Genomic DNA, 19734 nt, shown 5'->3' on the forward strand with positions numbered 1-19734 from the left:
TCATTTCATATTCCTGCATCTGCAGTTTTTTAAAACAATTTTCCTTGTTTAACACCTTCACTAATAACAGCATTGTTTAACAGCAATCAATTAACTCACTGCTGTTTTATCACAATTTAGTACTGCATTGGCAGTTGATTTAATACTGTTCATTTCTGTGAGCTTTGGATCCTTTAGCTTTTCTGCAAGCAGCATTACTCAAAATAAGTACCAAAGTAGACACTATTGAAAACTGCAATTTAACATTGGTTTAGAATCTACAAAATGCTGCAAACCTGGAGGAAATAAATAACATACATAAAATGATAAATCATAGATTCTTGTGTCTAAATTTATAATGGGGACCACGTAGATTGTCTGTAATGTCTTTTCACCTTTTATTGCAAATTGCCATCAGTTTTCCTTGCAATCTTATTCAGCTTTTCACATGTGCCTTCTTCCATGCAAATGTAAATATTACACATCCTCGTATCTCATTACTCTAGTGTTAAGAGTAGGAAAATAACTGCAGATGCTGGTACAAATAGAAGGTATCACGAAATGCTGGAGTGACTCAGCAGGTCAGGCAGCATCTAGGAGAGAGGGAATGGGTGACGTTTCGTGTCGAGATCCTTCTTCAGACTGATGTCAGGGCTGACCCGAAAGGTCACCCACTCCCTCTTCTAGATGCTGCCTGACCTGCTGAGTTACTCCAGCATTTTGTGATACTCTAGTGTTAACATTCTCTTCTTCATAGGTTGCTCTGCATTTTCAGATACCAGGTAGTCACTGGAGAAAGCCCATTATCCATATTCTGACAATAGGTCAACTTCAATAGGGAGAAGGCAGAAGAATGAGGTTTGAGAGAGAAAAATAGATCAGCCGTGATTGAGCAGCGGAGTAGACTTGATGAGCCAAATGGCCCAATTCTGCTATGTCTTATGGTCAAAAGTTAACTGCTTCCCTCAATGTAGACACTATAAGATCTGCTCAGTATTTCCAGAATTTTCTGTTTTAATCTTTAAATATTCTTTTCTCACAAGCAGACATGAGTGTTGTTGCTAGGATTTGGCTTCTTGAAAAGCCCTCCACTATTCTGGCACCTCACATAGTGCACCTTCCAATTGAGTGTTGTGTTCAAAAGTTGTTAATTTTTTTCTCATTTCCTTTACTGCTGAATGCCTTTCTGCTTTCCCTTTCAGATCCCAACACTGAAAAGAGAAAACAGATTGGAGTGGAAGCCTATCATTCTTTTTTAGAACTTTAATAGTCTTGATGCATGCAAGGGCTGCTTCCATGAATATGGGCTTTAGGATTGAAAGAACTTGTTGAGATAAATGAAAGAACTTACGGTGCAAAGTGAGGTGAAAGAATATTCACAAATTTCGGTTCTCAAGACTATTAAGCCTTGCTCTTTTTCTGCAGTCCAAATGCCGCATCTTCTTTGGGTACAAACTGTGTAGCACACTTCAGTGCTAAAGCCAGACACTCACTTTATGCTGTATTTAAATACTTTCAATATATTTAGCTTGATGAATCCAATGTTCTGGTGTTATAAGGAATTGCATTTTTAAATAAACATCTTAGATATCTCAAAACAAACAATTATACTTGGGCAGTGCAGCATAGGTTTTATTGGCATGTTCTTCAAGGCCAATAAGCAAATTTAAAGAGACAAAAAATGATGAATTAATTTCTTTTATTGTGGTTAATAAAGTTAATCTTACACATTTTGTCACCATTTTGTATTGCTCACTCTATAAACGTTGCAAAAAAAGCATTGTCTTACAAGCTACGCCCATGAATCTCAAAGCCATTTACTAATCTTTACTGTATATATATATTTTAATAAGGAATGTTCATTTTGAATCATCTCAAAGTGAGGGTAGAAAATCTTACACGAACCTCAGGGATAACTATGTCACAGCGTGGTAGGTGTATGGAATGAGCTGCCAGAGGAGGGAGTTGAAGCAGGTACGACACAATGTTTGAGAAACATTTAGACAGGTGCATGGCTAGTTCGGGTTTAGAGGGATGTGGGCCAAATGCAGGCAGGGTAGATGGGACATTGATGACTCGATGCATGAGTGTTTAAACCATATTCTGTAATACACCAGGACACTGATAATTCAGGTAAGAAAAATGAATTTGTACCCAGGGAGATGCCTGCCTGCTGAGCTGTGGGAAGGAAAAAACCCCATCAAATGTCATTGCACAAGGGACATATTGATGTATTCAAGAGAGAGTTAGATATAGCTCTTAGGGCTAATGGAATCAAGCAATATGGGGAGAACGCAGTAACGGGATACTGATTTTGGATGATCAGGCACGATCATATTGAATGGCGGTGCTCGCTCGAAGGGCCGAATGGCCTACTCCTGCACCTGTTTTCTATGTTTCTATAATGTACTGTACCAACTCCCTGATGTTCATCAAGAAACAAGTCTCCAAAGTATATGTAAAAAAATGCAACAAGATTTCCAGAAATGATCTGGAATTTTGATCTGCTTCATGTCCCTGTTTGTACTTCTGTACTTTCAGTCAATTAACCTGTTACTTCCTTTCTGTAAAAATGGTTTGTATCCTCCTCTCTACCTGGGTTCCTCCCGCATTTGCAAATCTGCTAATATATAGTCTGAAGAAGGGTCTCAAACCCAAAACGTCACCGTTCCTTCTCCCCAGAGATGCTGCCTGTCCCGCAGTTACTCCAGCATTTTGTGTCTATCTTCAGTTTAAACCAGCATCTGCAGTTCTTTCCTACACACAGAATATTTATTTCTTCCTCTAAATCAAAAAAAATATTGTAAACTGGTATGGCTCCAGTAGTGATCCCTGTAGCATTAACAGTTATATGTTACCAAACTGAGAGTGACCCACCAACCTCCCTCCCCTGTAATTCTCATTTGCTATTCCCTACTATTTAGAATTGACATGAGTGAAGCCAACTGTGTAAAGCTTTAACAGTCAGAAGGGGGGCATGATATATGGAAGGAGCAAACTATAAACATGTATTTTTCCAGCCTATTGAAATGAATGACCTGCCACTTAGCCTGAGAGCAGCAGGATTACACTATCTGTGGGAGTGGGTGTGGAGCAAGAGTGGAGGTAGGGAATATAAAACAATGAAAATTCTTATAATGTGTTTAAATGTTAGGTTTTAATTATCATTGGATTTTAGCACACTTTGTTGAGGCTCTTTCCACTTTTACAGAAAAATTAGTGATGGCTTTCAGCAGAAACTACATTTTGAATTATTTTCATTTTCTGCTTTATCTTTATCTAAAAAAATCAGTAAGAAGGGTCTCGACCCGAAACGTCACCCATTTCGTCTCTCCAGAGATGCTGTCTGTCCCGCTGAGTTATTCCAGCATTTTGTGTCTAACTTCAGTTTAAAGGTAACTGTATCAACCTATAGCATGTACATCCCAAAGCACTTTTCAGAAGTGTTAGCAAAAAATAATTTAAGTTATGTTGTATCACTGTACATTTACATCAGATGGAATTTCTAGGAACATTCATTATAAATATATATATTTATCTAAAGGTGACTTCACTAGAGCATTTTGTCTTGCAAATTTAGGTGAAAAAATTGTGTTCAAACAGTAAAGTCAATTCAATATATAGTCTGGAAACTCATTGCTAAAAGTCACCTTCAGGAAAGTAGTAGCATAACCCTTTGTATTCTGTTGCAGTGATTTTATAGTGAGTTATAAAAAAGCATTTCTGTATCTGCAATTGCATTTAAATGTCAAACAATTTCTGCTTATAGCAAACACAATTCTCCCAGAAACCTTAAACTGATTAGCCATTTTACATTTCTAAACGAGCCATTAACCCGAGCTTGCATTTTTGATAAGATTATAAAATTATTGGCTATTGCTACTATAAATAACCTTCATATGAGTAGTATAATATGTATAAATGTACAAGCTGTTCACTGCTCTCAAAACCACATACGTATAATTACTGCATTGTATTTCAGTTTCCAATTTTAGTTTCAAATTCATCTTACATTGGCATAGATGGTTAAATTTCCATTTTACATTCTTTCAAAATATACTAAGTAAATTGCAATTAAATATTAATATTGCTTGGAATTGCTATTTTTCCCCACAATTGTTAGCGGCCCACTTTATAAACCTAGAAAAATTGACTTTCCTGTGCAGTGGTACAAGGTAAAATATTTTCTCAGATCCCGGATCGTTATGGTTCAAAACCATATGCATATAAGCACTAAAATTTATTAGTCAACCAAAAAAAATATTTTGTCAGTATCAAAGGCAGAGTGCCTCTCAGGCTTTTCTTACCTTAAAGTGAAAAAGTCACTTGACTTTATAGACATTGCGAATGTCCTATATTTCTTTACAACACAAATAGCTGATTCTAGCCCATTGAATCAATGCCAGCTCTTAGAGCAAATCCATTCCACAGTATATTCTCCAGTAACCTATTTGCTACATTCCCATCAACTCCCTTCAGTTTTTAACCACTCGCCTACACACATGGGACAATTCACCAATCAATGTCTTTGGGATATGGAAGGAAACTGGAGCACTAGGGGAAACTGATATAATCACAGGAATAACAGAATGGGAACAGCATCAGAATTGAACCCAGATCATTGGAGCTACAAAGCAATGGCTCTACTAGCTTCCCTACTATGTCATCCACTGTTAAATGCTTACTGCTGGTGGGCACAAAATTACATTGTTCTTTATATATTTTTCAGCTCTCTTCCAGTATTGTTGTCGTAATTTATCACAAGACAATGCACCAGGATTACATTGCGGACACCTTGCGGATGTCAAATCGTAAGAAAAAAATCATCAAGTATAGTCTTTACAACACATTATAACCATGAAGCTGAAAATTGTGATTAACATTTTCAACTGGTTCTATTATGATAATTTCAGCTACCTCCAGGGTTGCTGGATATTCCAGGGTACCTCAAGAAAAGCCCAAAGAAGTGGCCTGGGTGGCTATTAACAAACTAACTTTCAAGCTTCCAGTAAAATTAGTGGGAAACTGTAAAAATTACATGGAAATTCCAAGCAACAATTTCAACCAAAAATACAGTTGGTTATTGTTCACCTCTCGCAAGAGGAGAAAAACTGATGATAGCTTCCCATTAACTCACGTGATTTTCTCCTTGACTGCCAGTCTTTACGACAAATTTTCATAAGAGAAAATTAAATTATTTCCCCAAATTTCAATTATCTAGGCTTATATTTGTTTTGTTTGTTTAATTTTCATGCACTCATGCATTCTACAAGTTTATGTTAATAAAATTGACCACTATTTGTAGATAGGATATTTTTACCATGCAGAATTTTTAAGATTATACTCAAATTGATACACATACCCTCAGTAAACTTGAGATCATCAAAAGTCTGAGTCTGTCCTAATTTACACTTTGTGTAAGAACTGCAGATGCTGGTATTCCTTCTCTCCTGAGCTGCTGCCTGACCTGCTCAGTACTCTAGCAATTTGTGAATAAATACCTAATTTACACTTCTATTATCGTCATTCCAGCCTAGCTGCCAATCCAGAGTTGCCTTGATTTTAAAAATTCCTGATTTTCAAAGCATTCCTCAATTCTACCACTCTATTTGTCTGTGACCTCCTCTACCCCGCTGATATCTCTACCTTTCCTCAAATTCTTTTAGACATGTCCCCTACGTTCAATGTTCTACCACTAAGTGTTATGTCTGCTACAAGTTATGCAAATCTCTATTTAAACCTTTTGAGAAGCTATCTTCATGCAGGTATTTCTGCTCACTCATGCTTCATTGGGTTTCAGAGGACCATTCAACTCAGGATCTCATCACACCTTTGGTTTAAAATACAGAGCAAAAAGTAGAATCCAAGAAGTAATTGGGAGAAGTGAGTACAAGTCAAGAGAGTGACAAAGCACTCTCCACTTCCCTGGATGAATGCAGTCTCAACAACATAATAAGCTCAACAATCTTTTGATTGACACCCATTTGCCAACTCAAACATTCATTCTCTCAATGCTGCACAGTAACTGCAATGTGTACTATATACAAAATAGACCACATTTAGTCGCCTGGGCCACTCCAGCAACTCTTTCCAAACCTATGAGGTGTTAAAATGAAGATAAATGAGAGCAGCTATACGTGAACAACATTACCTGCAAGTTTCCCTCCAAATCACATACCATCGCAACTTGAAAATATACCAGTCTTTCATTATAACCTGGTGTAAATCCACCAGTATTGTGGGACAACATTCCCTAAAAAAACAGAGTTATTCAGGAAGGTGGTGCATTACCACTTTCTCCAGGGCTATTATGAATGGGTAGTAAATGCTGATCTTGTCAGCGATTTCCAAATTTTTAAATCTATTTGTAAGAATAGTCAAGGATATTTTTAAGGCAGAGATTGACATATTCTTGATTAGTAAGGATGTCAGAAGTTATGGGGAGAAGGCAGAAGAATGGGGTCGAGAGAGAAAGATAGATGGCCCATTTATTCACAAAATGCTGGAGTAACTCAGCAGGTCAGGCAGCATCTCGGGAGAGAAGGAATGGGTGACGTTTCGGGTCGAGACCCTTCTTCAGTTTGTACCAGCATCTGCAGTTATTTTCTTATACTACTGATAGATGGCCCATGATTGAACGGCAGAGTAGACTTGATGGACCGAATGACCCAATTCTGCTCCTATGACATGAACTTATGAAGTACCAATGGAAGTGAACATAATGCACAATAACATTATCACTCCACTATCTACATGATGAAAAGTGCATAGTTACTGAAAAACTAGGGGATCCTTTGTACAAATTCTTCATACATTTCCTGGCAGGAACACTCTTGGCTTAATGAAAAGACCAAGAGTCTTAAGGAACACCAGAGCAAAAAATAAAGAGCAGACAACTGTCATGCTCAAGCAACATTTTCAGTACAAAGATAGAACACTATGTATTTCTTTCACATGGATCACAAAGACACTACACTATTTGTATACTGTGGTTTGCATAGTTTAGCAGCTCAGCAGGGAAAGAGAAAAAGGAGCCAATAAAAACATCATGCATTAAGAAGCTCGTCTTAGTAACCATAACTATGAAAGAACAGAATTGTCACAAACACTCATTTGGTTCGCTCACTTCTCTTTGCTTGTGCATGTGCGGGGAAGGTGGGGGTTGGAGGAAATTTGCCATCCTAATTGATCCTAAGCGTCTTAATGTGGTTGGCTCTTAATTGCATCCTCATTTCAGAGTCACTTAGGGATGTATGTCAAACGATGGCATTACCTGCGCTCTTCACATCAACAGACAAATAATTAAGGGGGTAAAATATAGGGTGTGCCTGAAATTAAGATTTTTTAATTGAAAACTGAATTTAAAGGAAAAGTAGAATTTTAATTAAAAAATAGAATTTCAATAAATATTTGGACTAAATAATTTATTGTCAATTAACAATAGGCATTAGAATTGAATTTTCCAGGGATCTTGATATCTATTAAACTGAATCACTTGACAGTGGAATGCTGTTAAAGCCCTGGGCATTGGTGATACCTCCTCCCATTCAGATCTACTACTGTGGTAAACTTGTACCTCGTCTGTAATTTCATCAGGTGCATAATCTCCTCCCAAAATATAGATTTTATCTGCAATCCCAACAGCTCCAGCATTGAAACCTGCACATTCAAATGAACCCTCACCTTTCCAAACACAGGTATCTGGACAAAAACTGTAGACTTTATAAGTAGAAAGATCACAAATATACAAAGTGCAATTTACTGGGACAGATTTCACTAAAGTAGCATGAAAAAACTGTCCAAATTCTGCAACTAGTTCAGACCATTGATCTGAAGACACATCGTATTTGAAGAAACAATCCAATGATGGATTGAACGTATCAGCTATTTCCACCTCAGATCCAAGGACATATATAATGTCATTGCAGGCTGTTGCTTCTGGGTAATAAATTCCTCTTGGCAAATGGCTCACTGATCTCCATTTTTTGGTAAGAGGATTGTAGGATTCAACATTTAACAGGCTCCTGATTTCTCTTGCGCCTCTTGTTTTCCCACCGACTACAAAAAGCTGATTCATTGCGATAACGGACGTGTGCATGGTCCGAGAATTTTTCATTGATGAAACCTCATTGAAATTGTTGGTCCTTGGACAGTAGCACCATGTCTGATCTGTTGCATCATGGTATCTTTCTACAATATGAAGTCGTATAGATCTACTACAACTAATATTACATCCTCCAGTAATAAATAATTTTTCTCCAAAGCTGACCAAACTTGATCCTGGAAAATCAATAATATTTATAGCAGGCAGTTCCTTCCAGGTATCACTCTCAATGTTGTAACAAAATGTATGCTTAAGCATACTGGGTTCTTCGGTTTTGTGAACAAATATGTATTTCTCTGTTGAGGATGGTCTTGCATCTGGAAAGAGCCCATTAAACTCTGTAAGTTTCTTCAGAGCATCATTGATGGATTCCATGCATTTGGGATTGTTCAATAATAAACTTTCAGATTCCATAACATTTTCCAGGGTTTCTTTGGATACCTGATGCAACCGTACGAGGTTAATCAACTGAGGCAAATGTTTTTCTCTCGAATCAATATCATATTGAGTCCAGAGAAGAAGAGCATTTAGAACAGTATCCTCATCAGGGACATTCAATGCATCTGCTTCAAGGCATTTTTCCAGCAGCCCAGCATTCATTTCTAAGAAATCACTTGATTTTAACAGAAGAGAGAAATGTTGCACCACAAACAGCAAAGCATGATTGTACAAAGCAGTAGAGCCATAACTCTCAGACAGTGACAACAGTTGTAAGCAATTGGTGAGATCGAGAGTTTTGATAAGAAAATCACTGCAGGCTTTAGCGAGCAAGGACACTTGAAGAAATGAAGACATCTGAAAGAACAGTTCAACATTGGTCTCTGATATTTCTGCATGCCCCGTGTAAGCAAAATCCAGAAATGCCCTCATAGCCTCGGGAGATAAATTAGAGATCTTTACACTTTCATCATCCCTTTCCCTCATGTGAACTTCAAACATGGCTCTGTAAGGGAAAGAGGAACATAACTACTGCCTTTAACAAGACATTACAAAACTGCGAACCCCAACCATTTCTTACATGAAATGCAGTTTTTAGTTAATCAGGCATGTGAGTGAGGTAAAAGAAAGAGGAAAAGAGCCAAGCGTTTGTACCATGGGGATAAAAAAAAGGATTTTTTGGGAAAATTTACACACATTTCCAGTTTCAAGCCTCTTTTAGTGCATTTCAAAGTAAAAACAGACATTACAAAATAACGTGAATATGTCACTGTACACTAATAACATTTTGAAGTAAATTCGCACATTAATTATCAGCCCAAAAAGGTGGTAATTGGTTTTTCTGCTGTGTTTTATATTTTAACCCTGTCTTAATTAATTTAGTTATATAATCTTGCACTTAAATTTAATATTTACTCATTACAGTTCTACCACTGATTTTCTGGCATTCTTGGTTCCAGAGCTTTGCTGGTTTATCCAATAGGCCAAAGGAGACGGCTATGGGAATAGATTTGCTGACTCCAGCTGGGCTGGAGTTCGAGAACCCCGGCCGCAGGTTGCAAATTCAACCCACCGATTGGCCGTGGAAGTCCCGATGAGGTCGAGATTGTCTGCCTTGCCCAGCCTAGGTGCCATATTTCCGGGGAGACTTCCAGGGCGCGCGGGGCGATTTCTCGCGGAACCCCTAGCGACCTCCAGCGGAACCCTAGTGTTCATTACAAGTCTATACATCGTTTTTCTTTTTTTCGATCCGATTTCTCCGTTTATTTGGCAAAGTGAAAAACGTGGAAACCATGCAAAAATCCACATGCCTGGTTAATACAATTTGCACTATACTTCACAACTTCTCAAATCACTTGTTGGTCAGGTTTTATACGAATTCACAAACATCAATATTTTATTTCAACCTATGGTCAAAGAAATTTAAATATACAGCAATATTTTTGCCAGTTCATGCAGAAAACTGAAATGACAATGATTTCAAATCTATTTGGAACAAGCACAATGATGAATCACAACTGCAGGATGAAGTATCCATAGCATGCTTGCCCTTATAGTGAGAGAATGCGAGTACAGGATCAAAGGTGCCTTACTATTATAATATAGCCTCGGTGAGTCTGCACCTGAAGTACTGTGCACATTTTGGTCTCCTTATCTAAAAAAAGACATACTAGTCAAAGAGGGAGTGCAGCAATGATTCACTGGATTGATTCCAGGAATTTTGGATTTACCTTAGGAGTCAGATGAGAAATCTAGGACTCCATTGTATAGCTTAGAACAATGAGGGAAGTCTTACTGAAATTCACAAAATTCTGACAGGGTTCAATAGTCTGGATACAGGGGAAGGATACTTGCTCTGGCTGGGAAGAGCTAGGTTATTTAATACTGAGATGTGGAGAAATGTCTTCACAAAGAGGTTGATGAGTCCTAGCAATTAACTACCCTGGAGAACTGTGGAGGGTCAGTTATTGCATTCTCTTAAAACAGAGATTAATGATTGTTTAGTTAAAAAGAAATGCAGCAAAATAGTGCTCAAATAAAAGATTAACGATTATTTTGAGAATGACAGCATCTTCGAAGGACCAAATTATCTACTCCTACTTTTAATTCTGATATCTTTAATAAAAAATATTTTAGATTGGCCTGTGAGGAATAACATTAGTACATTACTTTTCCATTTAAGACACCTCATATGTATAAACTACTTTTCACTACTATAAACTACTTTTATACAGATGTTTTTCATAACCTCAGGATATACCAAAAATATTTCACAGCCAATTTGGGAATTTAAATATAGTCACTATTATAACAATGAAAGCATATTTGCCACAGAGCTCCCACAAATACCAAAATGACTGACCAAATAACGAGTTTTAATGATGTTAAATGAGGGATAAATATTGGCCAATGCACGCTTGGTAACTTTCCTGCTGTTTTTCAAAGTTGACGATCATCTATATCCACTGAACAGACCAGATAAGGCTGATATTAGTCTTAGCTGACACCATAATACTCTCTCAGTATTGGTCTGATGCATGAGCCTAGATCTTTGACCCCCTCAAATATTTACAAAAGGACTAAGGCAGAACCTTCTGACTCGAGGGGCAAGAGACCTAGAAACTTCTTTAAATTTGTCTACAGAATGCAGGTATTAGTGGCTAAACCAGCATTCCACATGGAAATAAGTGGCCTGTTTCAAGAGACAATTAAGTTACAATCATATTGATGATGGTTTGGGCTCATTAGCAGGCCAGAAAGGGTAATGATGGCAGTTTCTTTGAATCAAGTCTCAAACTCCTCATTTTTGATGGTGGTTGGATTTGAAGCTGCACTTCTAAATTAATGGGCATGTAAAAGAGAACAGGAAGTAAGCGGGGGAATGGAATTGCTACAGGATCTGTCATGGACTGCATCAGAAAAACATGATATTCACAGTGAAGCAGGATTAACCTGTATGAATTAATATTCTAAAGCAGTTTTCTAGTCTGAACCAGTCATTCAGAAAAATAGCTGATTTCATATTTGATTGTTGTACTGTGCTAATGGTGCTTATCTCTGCTGCTTCAACATTTAAGTCTGAATAAGTCCATTTTTATTCTGCTAAACCAAAAAAAGTTTTAAAGTGTAATACATTTCCATTATCATACTTTAATCTATATACTAAAACTCTTGTTTGTTTGTTTGTTCCTGAACTACAGCCAAAACGGTGCACAATAGCGCAACAATTTTAGGCCCACCTTACTCACCGTCGTTCCTTTGGTGCTAATGGAAGTTTCATTGAAATCGGTGTTATATTTTTAAAGTTATCCACATTTTAAAGTTTAAATCTCTCTCCTAGGGAAGGAATAGAGAGGGAGGGGGGAGGGGGGGAAGGAGAGAGTGCTGCACCAATGCAGGAGAGGTTTGGGCCCAACGGGTCCACTTGGTCTAGTACCCCATTAAAAGGAATGTTGTAGTTTGGGCATAAAATGGCAATATTTGATTATATTTGACAACCTTCACAATAAAAATACAACATGCTGGAAACATTCAGCAGGTCAGCCAGCATCAGCTGAAAGAGAAGCAGCTACTGTTTCAGATCAAAACCCTTCTTAAGAACTGGGAAAGAGAGAAGGAAAACGTTAGATTAAAGATGCAGACAGAAAAGGGTAAGGATGAATAAGGAATATCTCCAAGCCCAGTATTGCAATGGTTGATAAGCTGTCAATTAAGCTATCTGGTTAGTAGTTTAATAAGAAAAAATAGAGAGTGAGAACCTAAAAGGACAATATTTTCCATAAATGGTCAGTTCTGACACAAACAAATAAAAGGAAATATTCTGAAACTGTTGAATTTAATATCCAGTCCAAAAGGCTACAACACGCCCAGACAGAAGATCAGATGCTGTTCCAAAAACTTGTGTTGTGCCTCTTTATTGTACTTTTTGGTCAATTGGAGTGATATGTAGAATTAGAGGAACTGGGAACTGCAAACTCAGGACTACTGCTGACAGATTAACACAATGCTCTGCAAAATGGTAACCCCACTTTACATGGATTCTTCATTATAGAGGAGACCACATTGTGGCAATGAATTATGTACACCAGGTTGGAAGATCACTTTAATTCTCAATCCCATACCCACTCTAACCTTTCTGTCTGTTACTCCTGAAATTCTCTGCAACTTTACAATTTCATGTTTTTTTTTGTTTATTTCTAGTTCTGACAAAGTGTCTTCAAGCTCAAATTCTAACTCTATTTCTCTTTCCACAAATGCTACCTTACTTGCTGAATGTTTCCAGCATTTTCTGTTTTCACTACAGATTTTCAGCATCTGCAGTTTTTTGATTTTCAACCCGTTCTTAGTATTTGATATAAAATCCTGTACCATAAGTACATTGATAAGCATATATTGTAATTAATAATATGAGCAGTATTCAAAGGATGTCTCTTTAAATTTACCTGAAGAAGTCACTACATGCAGCAAGGATACACCTATGACATGGGAACTTTTCTCCTTTGACAAATATAGTGAAATCAAAGAATACATTTTGCTCCCGGAAGTTTTGAAGCACATTCAAAACCTGCTTTCCATGAGTCTCAGCCAGCAGAGAAACAGTTTTCTTTTCAGTCACTCCATTGCAAACAGCCCTAGAAACGGAATCCATGATTGACTTTGTTTACTTCTCTAATCTGTAAAGATAAAACATTTCATAAATTATATTTGAAAAAATACTCTCAAGACATTCATGAGCAAAAATAGAAAATGCAGGAAATACTTGGCACTAAATAGCACCTGTGGACAGATAAACAATTAACATTTCAGGTTAATGTGATTTCACCAGGCTAAGAAACGAAAAAAAGTGCTTGCATCACTCAGTAGGTGAGGCAGCACCCCTGGAGAACATGGATAGGTGACCTTTCGGGTAGGGATCCTTCTTTGGACTGATCATTCGGGCGGGGGGGGGGGGGGGGGGGGAGAGGAAAAGCTAGAAGAGGAGAGGTACGACAAAGCCTGCCAAGTAATAGTTGGATACAGATAGTAGTATGTTTGATAGGCAGATGGTTGGACAAAGGTCAGAGATTAAAAGACAGAAGGCGTGACCGAAAGAATTGAAGAGTTGTAACCTAGAGGAAGGAATGTAGGTGGAAGAGGAGCATGAGGAGATAAATAGGTGCAAGTCCATGTGGGACACAAGAGGGAGGAGGAAGTGGTTTTGGAGAAAATTGAAGAATTCAATATTCATATTGTTCGGTTGCAAGCTACCCAAGTGGAATACAAGGTGCAGTTCACCTCTCCCTGGCATTGGAATGGGCCCCAGGACACAAAGATTAACATGGGAAAGGGAAGAGGAATTAAAATGCAACCAGGGGATCCAGGAGGCCATTTGGAGCAAGTGCAAGTTTCAGCGAAACACATTGTCGAGGAAGTTCCTCACATGCAGTAATTAGCTGAGGCTCAAGTCTCTTTGTTCATGGATTCATTCAAGCACATAACGGAAAGCCCAGGCACATACATCGAATTCCAGGGTAACTTTAAAAATCACAATTTATAAAATAATTATTACACTCCTCCAAACATTGTTATAAGTGATTTGTATCATCCATTTCCGGGGGTAGGCGTCATAGATGAACATTCACCTGGCCAATGTACAGACATTTAGTTTTTACTTCTTGTCCAATCCGAGATGATACCCTTGCTCTGGTTAGTATCCAATCATATGATTGATTCAAACAAGAGGAGTTGAGTATAGGAGCAAAGAGGTCCTTCTGCAGTTGTACAGGGCCCTAGTGAGACCGCACCTGGAGTACTGTGTGCAGTTTTGGTCTCCAAATTTGTGGAAGGATATTCTTGCTATTGAGTGCGTGCAGCGTAGGTTTACTAGGTTAATTACCGGAATGGCGGGACTGTCATATGTTGAAAGACTGGAATTTAGAAGGATGAGAGGGGATCTTATCGAAACATATAAGATTATTAAGGGGTTGGACACGTTAGAGGCAGGAAACATATTCCCAATGTTGGGGGAGTCCAGAACCAGGGGCCACAGTTTAAGAATAAGGGGTAGGCCATTTAAAATGGAGATGAGGAAAAACTTTTTCAGTCAGAGAGTTGTAAATCTGTGGAATTCACTGCCTCAGAAGGCAGTGGAGGCCAATACTCTGAATGCATTCAAGAGAGAGCTAGATAGAGCTCTTAAGGATAGCGGAGTCAGGGGGTATGGGGAGAAGGTAGGAAAGGGGTACTGATTGAGAATGATCAGCCATGATCACATTGAATGGTGGTGCTGGCTGGAAGGGCCGAATGGCCTACTCCTGCACCTATTGTCTATTGTCTATAATCGACGTAACATACTAACATTGGTCATATGAACTCAGCTTATTAGTACCAAATTTCCAATCCTAATATTCCATTAATAGAACTATACTGAAATGAATTGCTTTTGACATCTTTTATCTCTTTTCACCCTGTAGCTATTCCACACTGCCTATCTGGAGACAATGAATTGGTTGTCCTTTTTACATATCTGTATCTGTGCTCTCCTGCCTGACATGGGGTGGGATATTATCTTCATACGGCACAGTGGCGCAACGGTAGAGTTGCTGCCTTACAGCAAATGCAGCGCCGGAGACTCAGGTTCGATCCTGACTACGGGCGCCGTCTGTACGGAGTTTGTACATTCTCCCCATGACCTGCGTGGGTTTTCTCTGAGATCTTCGGTTTCCTCCCACACTCCAAAGACGTGCAGGTATGTAGGTTAATTGGCTGGGCAAAATGTTAAAAGAAATTGACCCTAATGGGTGTAGGATAGTGTTAGTGTGCGGGGATCGCTGGGCGGCGTGGACCCGGTGGGCCGAAGGACCTGTTTCTGCGCTGTATCTCTAAATCTCTAAATCTAAAAATCTAAATCTTCATGAGAACATCCCAAGGGGCTATTTGTTTGCTTTCATTTGTCGTCTCAAGCAAGTCTCTAAATAAGTTTCGCGACTTGTTTAATACCGTTGGATTATTTCATTTGTTTCAACATGTAATATATAAGCTGAGTCAATGTATAAAAATAAAAATGTATTATTAATGTCACAAGAGATATAAGCTACCATAGTAACCATCCATCATCAGTCTCTCTGCCCTTTTACCAAGCCAACTTTTGATCCAATAACTTTCCTACAGACATTAAATGCACTAGCCTGTAATTGCCTCACATATCCCTGCAGCCATTCTTAAATAAGGATACCACATTTGCTGCCCTTCAGTTAACCGGCAAAAAAAAAAAAAAATCTGTCATGGCCTCAGCAATCATCTCTCATAGAACAGTCTGGGGTACATCTTATTGGGCCCTAAGGATTTATCCTCCTTTATGATGTCTAAAACATTTAATGCACCTCCTTTTTAAAATGATAGCATGCTTTGGACTATCCCATACTCCTCTCTGAAACCTACAACTGCAATGTCCATCTCCATAGGTGAATACAAATGAGGTATTCATTTAAGCGGGTACCCATATTTTTTGACTCACAAATAGATTGCCTCCTTAGTCTCAAATAGATCCTTCACTTTCTCTGGTTGCCCTCTTTTCTTACTATAGTTATACAGTGACTTGCAATTTTTCTTAATCTTGTCTGCCATCGATATTTCTCTTTGCCCGCTTTTTTTTTAGTTACTCCCTCCTAAATATTCTACAATACTGAAGAGCCTCACTTATGTTATGTACTAAAAATCTTTTCTTGGATTGTTCAATTTAATATATTCTTGGTTAACCTGAAATACTTGTCCTAGTTTTTGCCTTTCATGGCAGTGAGAAGGGGGAATCAGTATATTAGAAAATCCATTGCAAGTTATGTGGACAGAATACAAATCATACCCATTCAGGTCACTAATAATGTGAAAGAAATGTTTGGCCATATAGAAATGGGTATTTTGTGTACTATTGAACTTTTAATTTTAATTGTATTCATTTCTTTGTGTGTTGACTGAATATTCAGAATTAGGGAGTTCAAACAAAGAAAAGGGCTGTATGGTCACCTTGTTTCTTACAATAAATGCTTGGTCCACACTGAGTTAGGCAGAAATCTTACTCGAGAAGAACCAATCAGATCAACTTTAGTTTGTGCAAGGGTTATGGCCGTGATGATCATATTATTTCCCCTCTCTCTGCAATACTAACATAACTCTGGAAAAAAAAGCTCGTTAGTATTTTAATCTTGAAATCATAGAAAAAGAAATTAATATTTCACTAGTTACTGCTTTTTTGACAAAATGGATTCGCTAAAACTATCGTAATCTAGAGGCATGGCAGCGAAGAAAAAAACCCAACGTATTCTTATCATATATCATATCATATCATATCAGCCGGAAACAGGCCTTTTCGGCCCACCAAGTCCGTGCCGCCCAGCGATCCCCGTACATTAACACTATCCTACACCCACTAGGGACAATTTTTAACATTTACCCAGCCAATTAACCTACATACCAACCTACATACCTGTACGTCTTTGGAGTGTGGGAGGAAACCGAAGATCTCGGAGAAAACCCACGCAGGTCACGGGGAGAACGTACAAACTCCTTACAGTGCAGCACCCGTAGTCAGGATCGAACATGAGTCTCCGGCGCTGCATTCGCTGTAAAGCAGCAACTCTACCGCTGTGCTACCGTGCCGCCCTACCCTTGTTGATATTTATGCGTTCCTTTCACAAGTAACTTTGAAATGAACTAAACGGTTAAAAAAAACCCTGCGGTTTCGCTTACTTAAGTGACAACGCTCATCATACAAACACACCCACCAACTGAAAGATTTTTAAAAAAAAACTAATAATACTGGATTCGATGGCAACTGGGAAGTTCCATCATTCTAACTGTATTGGTCCTGATTTTCCAATAGCTTAAAATGTTTGCACGTCTCGCCATTGTTTCAATAAATAAAATAGCGGTAAAGGTTAGTACACGCTATTTACTTGTCTTATTCAAGTATTTAAATGCCAAAACAGGATTACAGTGCAAATATCCATTGTGGATAGGGCTAGGCCCGAATACCAAAATAAAACACCCAGAGCCCAGATGGAGGAAACGTCGCCCTTCCATTCTGCACCAGATACTCTCTGATCCTCCAGCACCCCTCCTCTTTTAACTTGGATATCCCCCCCAACGCAGAATTTAAGTAAGACTGGGAAGCTCTCATTTTACCTCGATGTACATCAGACGCAAAATTCTTGGAGGAACAAACGCAGCGCCAACGTGCTCCAAATTTTCACCAAAGGTCTAAAACAGTTTTACATTTCGGAGACGTTCAAGGGGCCACACGCAGGCGATGCCCTCGCATCTCTTCACCGCCCTCCGCGGAGACCCGGCTTCATCCTGCGCCAGGGCAGCGGCCACTCAAACCCGCACCACCTTCACTGCGCGGCGTCAATGTCCGCACGTCTGATGTGACACCTCCAATGTGAATTGTCGAAGCATTTCATGTTCTACCTGATACTCACCACGCGACGCCGCCCACGCCGCTGCGGCTCTCATTGCCATAGCGACCAAAGCGGGTGCGGACAAAGATGACAGATCTTTAGGTGTGACGAAGACGGGCGCCATCTTGAGGACAGATAGAAGGTGCAGGTGCAGCCGCTGCCTGGCAAGTGGGCTGGTGATAGGGGCGTGGCTGTTACTTAACGAGGGCAAGGTTATAGTATCTGCACCGCACTTTAATGTCTGATTATATAGAAACATAGAAAATAGGTGCAGGAGTAGGCCATTCGGCCCTTCGAGCCTGCACCGCCATTCAATATGATCATGGCTGATCATCCAACTCAGTATCCTGTACCTGCCTTCTCTCCATACCCCCTGATCCCTTTGGCCACAAGGGCCACATCTAACTCCCTCTTAAATATAGCCAATGGACTGGCCTCAACTACCCTCTGTGGCACAGAATTCCACAGATTCACCACTCTGTGTGAAATAAAACTTTCTCATCTTGGTCCTAAAAAACTTCCCCCTTATCCTTAAACTGTGACCCCTTGTTCTGGACTTCCCCAACATCGGGAACAATCTTCCTGCATCTAGTCTGTCCAACCCCTTAAGAATTTTGTAAGTTTCTATAATATCCCCCCTCAATCTTCTAAATTCTAGCGAGTACAAGCCGAGTCTATCCAGTCTTTCTTCATATGAAAGTTCTGCCATCCCAGGAATCAATCTGGTGAACCTTCTCTGTACTCCCTCTATGGCAAGAATGTCTTTCCTCAGATTAGGAGACCAAAACTGTACGCAATACTCCAGGTGTGGTCTCACCAATGCCCTGTACAACTGCAGCAGAACCTCTCTGCTCGTATACTCAAATCCCCTCGCTATGAATGCCAACATACCATTCACTTTCTTCACTGCCTGCTGCACCTGCATGCCTACTTTCAATCACTGGTGTACCACGACACCCAGGTCTCGTTGCATCTCCCCTTCTCCTAATCGGCCACCATTCAGATAATATTGTGGAGACTGCAGATTTGTGTTGCTGTTACTAGATTACCCTTCCTCTCGCTCACGCAGAGGCCCTGTCTTAGTATAATTTGCTCATGTAGGCTTAAAATCAAGAGTAATGGCTCTTTAATATCTGTTGAGTTTAGTTTATTGTCATGTGTACCGAGGTACAGTGAAAAGTTCTCTAGAGATGTTTATTGACCCACTGAGTTACTTTGTGTCTACTTCTGTAAACCAACATCTGCCGCTCCTTGTGTCTATAGACAATAGACAATAGGTGCAGGAGTAGGCCATTCAGCCCTTCGAGCCAGCACCGCCATTCAATGCGATCATGGCTGATCACTCTCAATCAGTACCCTGTTCCTGCCTTCTCCCCATCCCCCCTCACTCCGCTATCCTTAAGAGCTCTATCCAGCTCTCTCTTGAAAGCATCCAACGAACTGGCCTCCACTGCCTTCTGAGGCAGAGAATTCCACACCTTCACCACCCTCTGACTGAAAAACTTCTTCCTCATCTCCGTTCTAAATGGCCTACCCCTTATTCTTAAACTGTGGCCCCTTGTTCTGGACTCCCCCAACATTGGGAACATGTTATCTGCCTCTAATGTGTCTAATCCCCTAATTATCTTATATGTTTCAATAAGATCCCCCCTCATCCTTCTAAATTCCAGTGTATACAAGCCCAATCGCTCCAGCCTTTCAACATACGACAGTCCCGCCATTCCGGGAATTAACCTAGTGAACCTACGCTGCACGCCCTCCATAGCAAGAATATCCTTC

The 19734-nt window shown here is 39.4% G+C and overlaps 1 protein-coding gene across 3 annotated transcripts; it reads right to left on the minus strand.

Moving 5' to 3' along the window:
* Positions 1-1690: 1690 nt before the first annotated feature.
* Positions 1691-18078, minus strand: kbtbd3 (kelch repeat and BTB (POZ) domain containing 3). Of its 3 annotated transcripts, none has more exons than XM_078402490.1 (3): positions 17977-18078; positions 12964-13194; positions 1691-9026 (listed from the first exon to the last, which is right to left on the minus strand). In XM_078402490.1, the coding sequence occupies exons 2-3, from the start codon at positions 13167-13169 to the stop codon at positions 7427-7429; spliced, it is 1806 nt and encodes a 601-aa protein (XP_078258616.1). In that variant the 5' UTR covers positions 13170-13194; positions 17977-18078; the 3' UTR covers positions 1691-7426. The 3 variants fall into 3 exon arrangements, with proteins under 3 accessions (XP_078258616.1, XP_078258615.1, XP_078258617.1); XM_078402489.1 differs by having other exon boundaries at positions 17681-18025; XM_078402491.1 differs by lacking the exons at positions 12964-13194; positions 17977-18078 and adding an exon at positions 10114-10180.
* Positions 18079-19734: the final 1656 nt, after the last annotated feature.

Source organism: Rhinoraja longicauda, chromosome 7, assembly GCF_053455715.1.
Source record: "Rhinoraja longicauda isolate Sanriku21f chromosome 7, sRhiLon1.1, whole genome shotgun sequence".
Classification (NCBI taxonomy): Eukaryota; Metazoa; Chordata; class Chondrichthyes; order Rajiformes; family Arhynchobatidae; genus Rhinoraja; species Rhinoraja longicauda.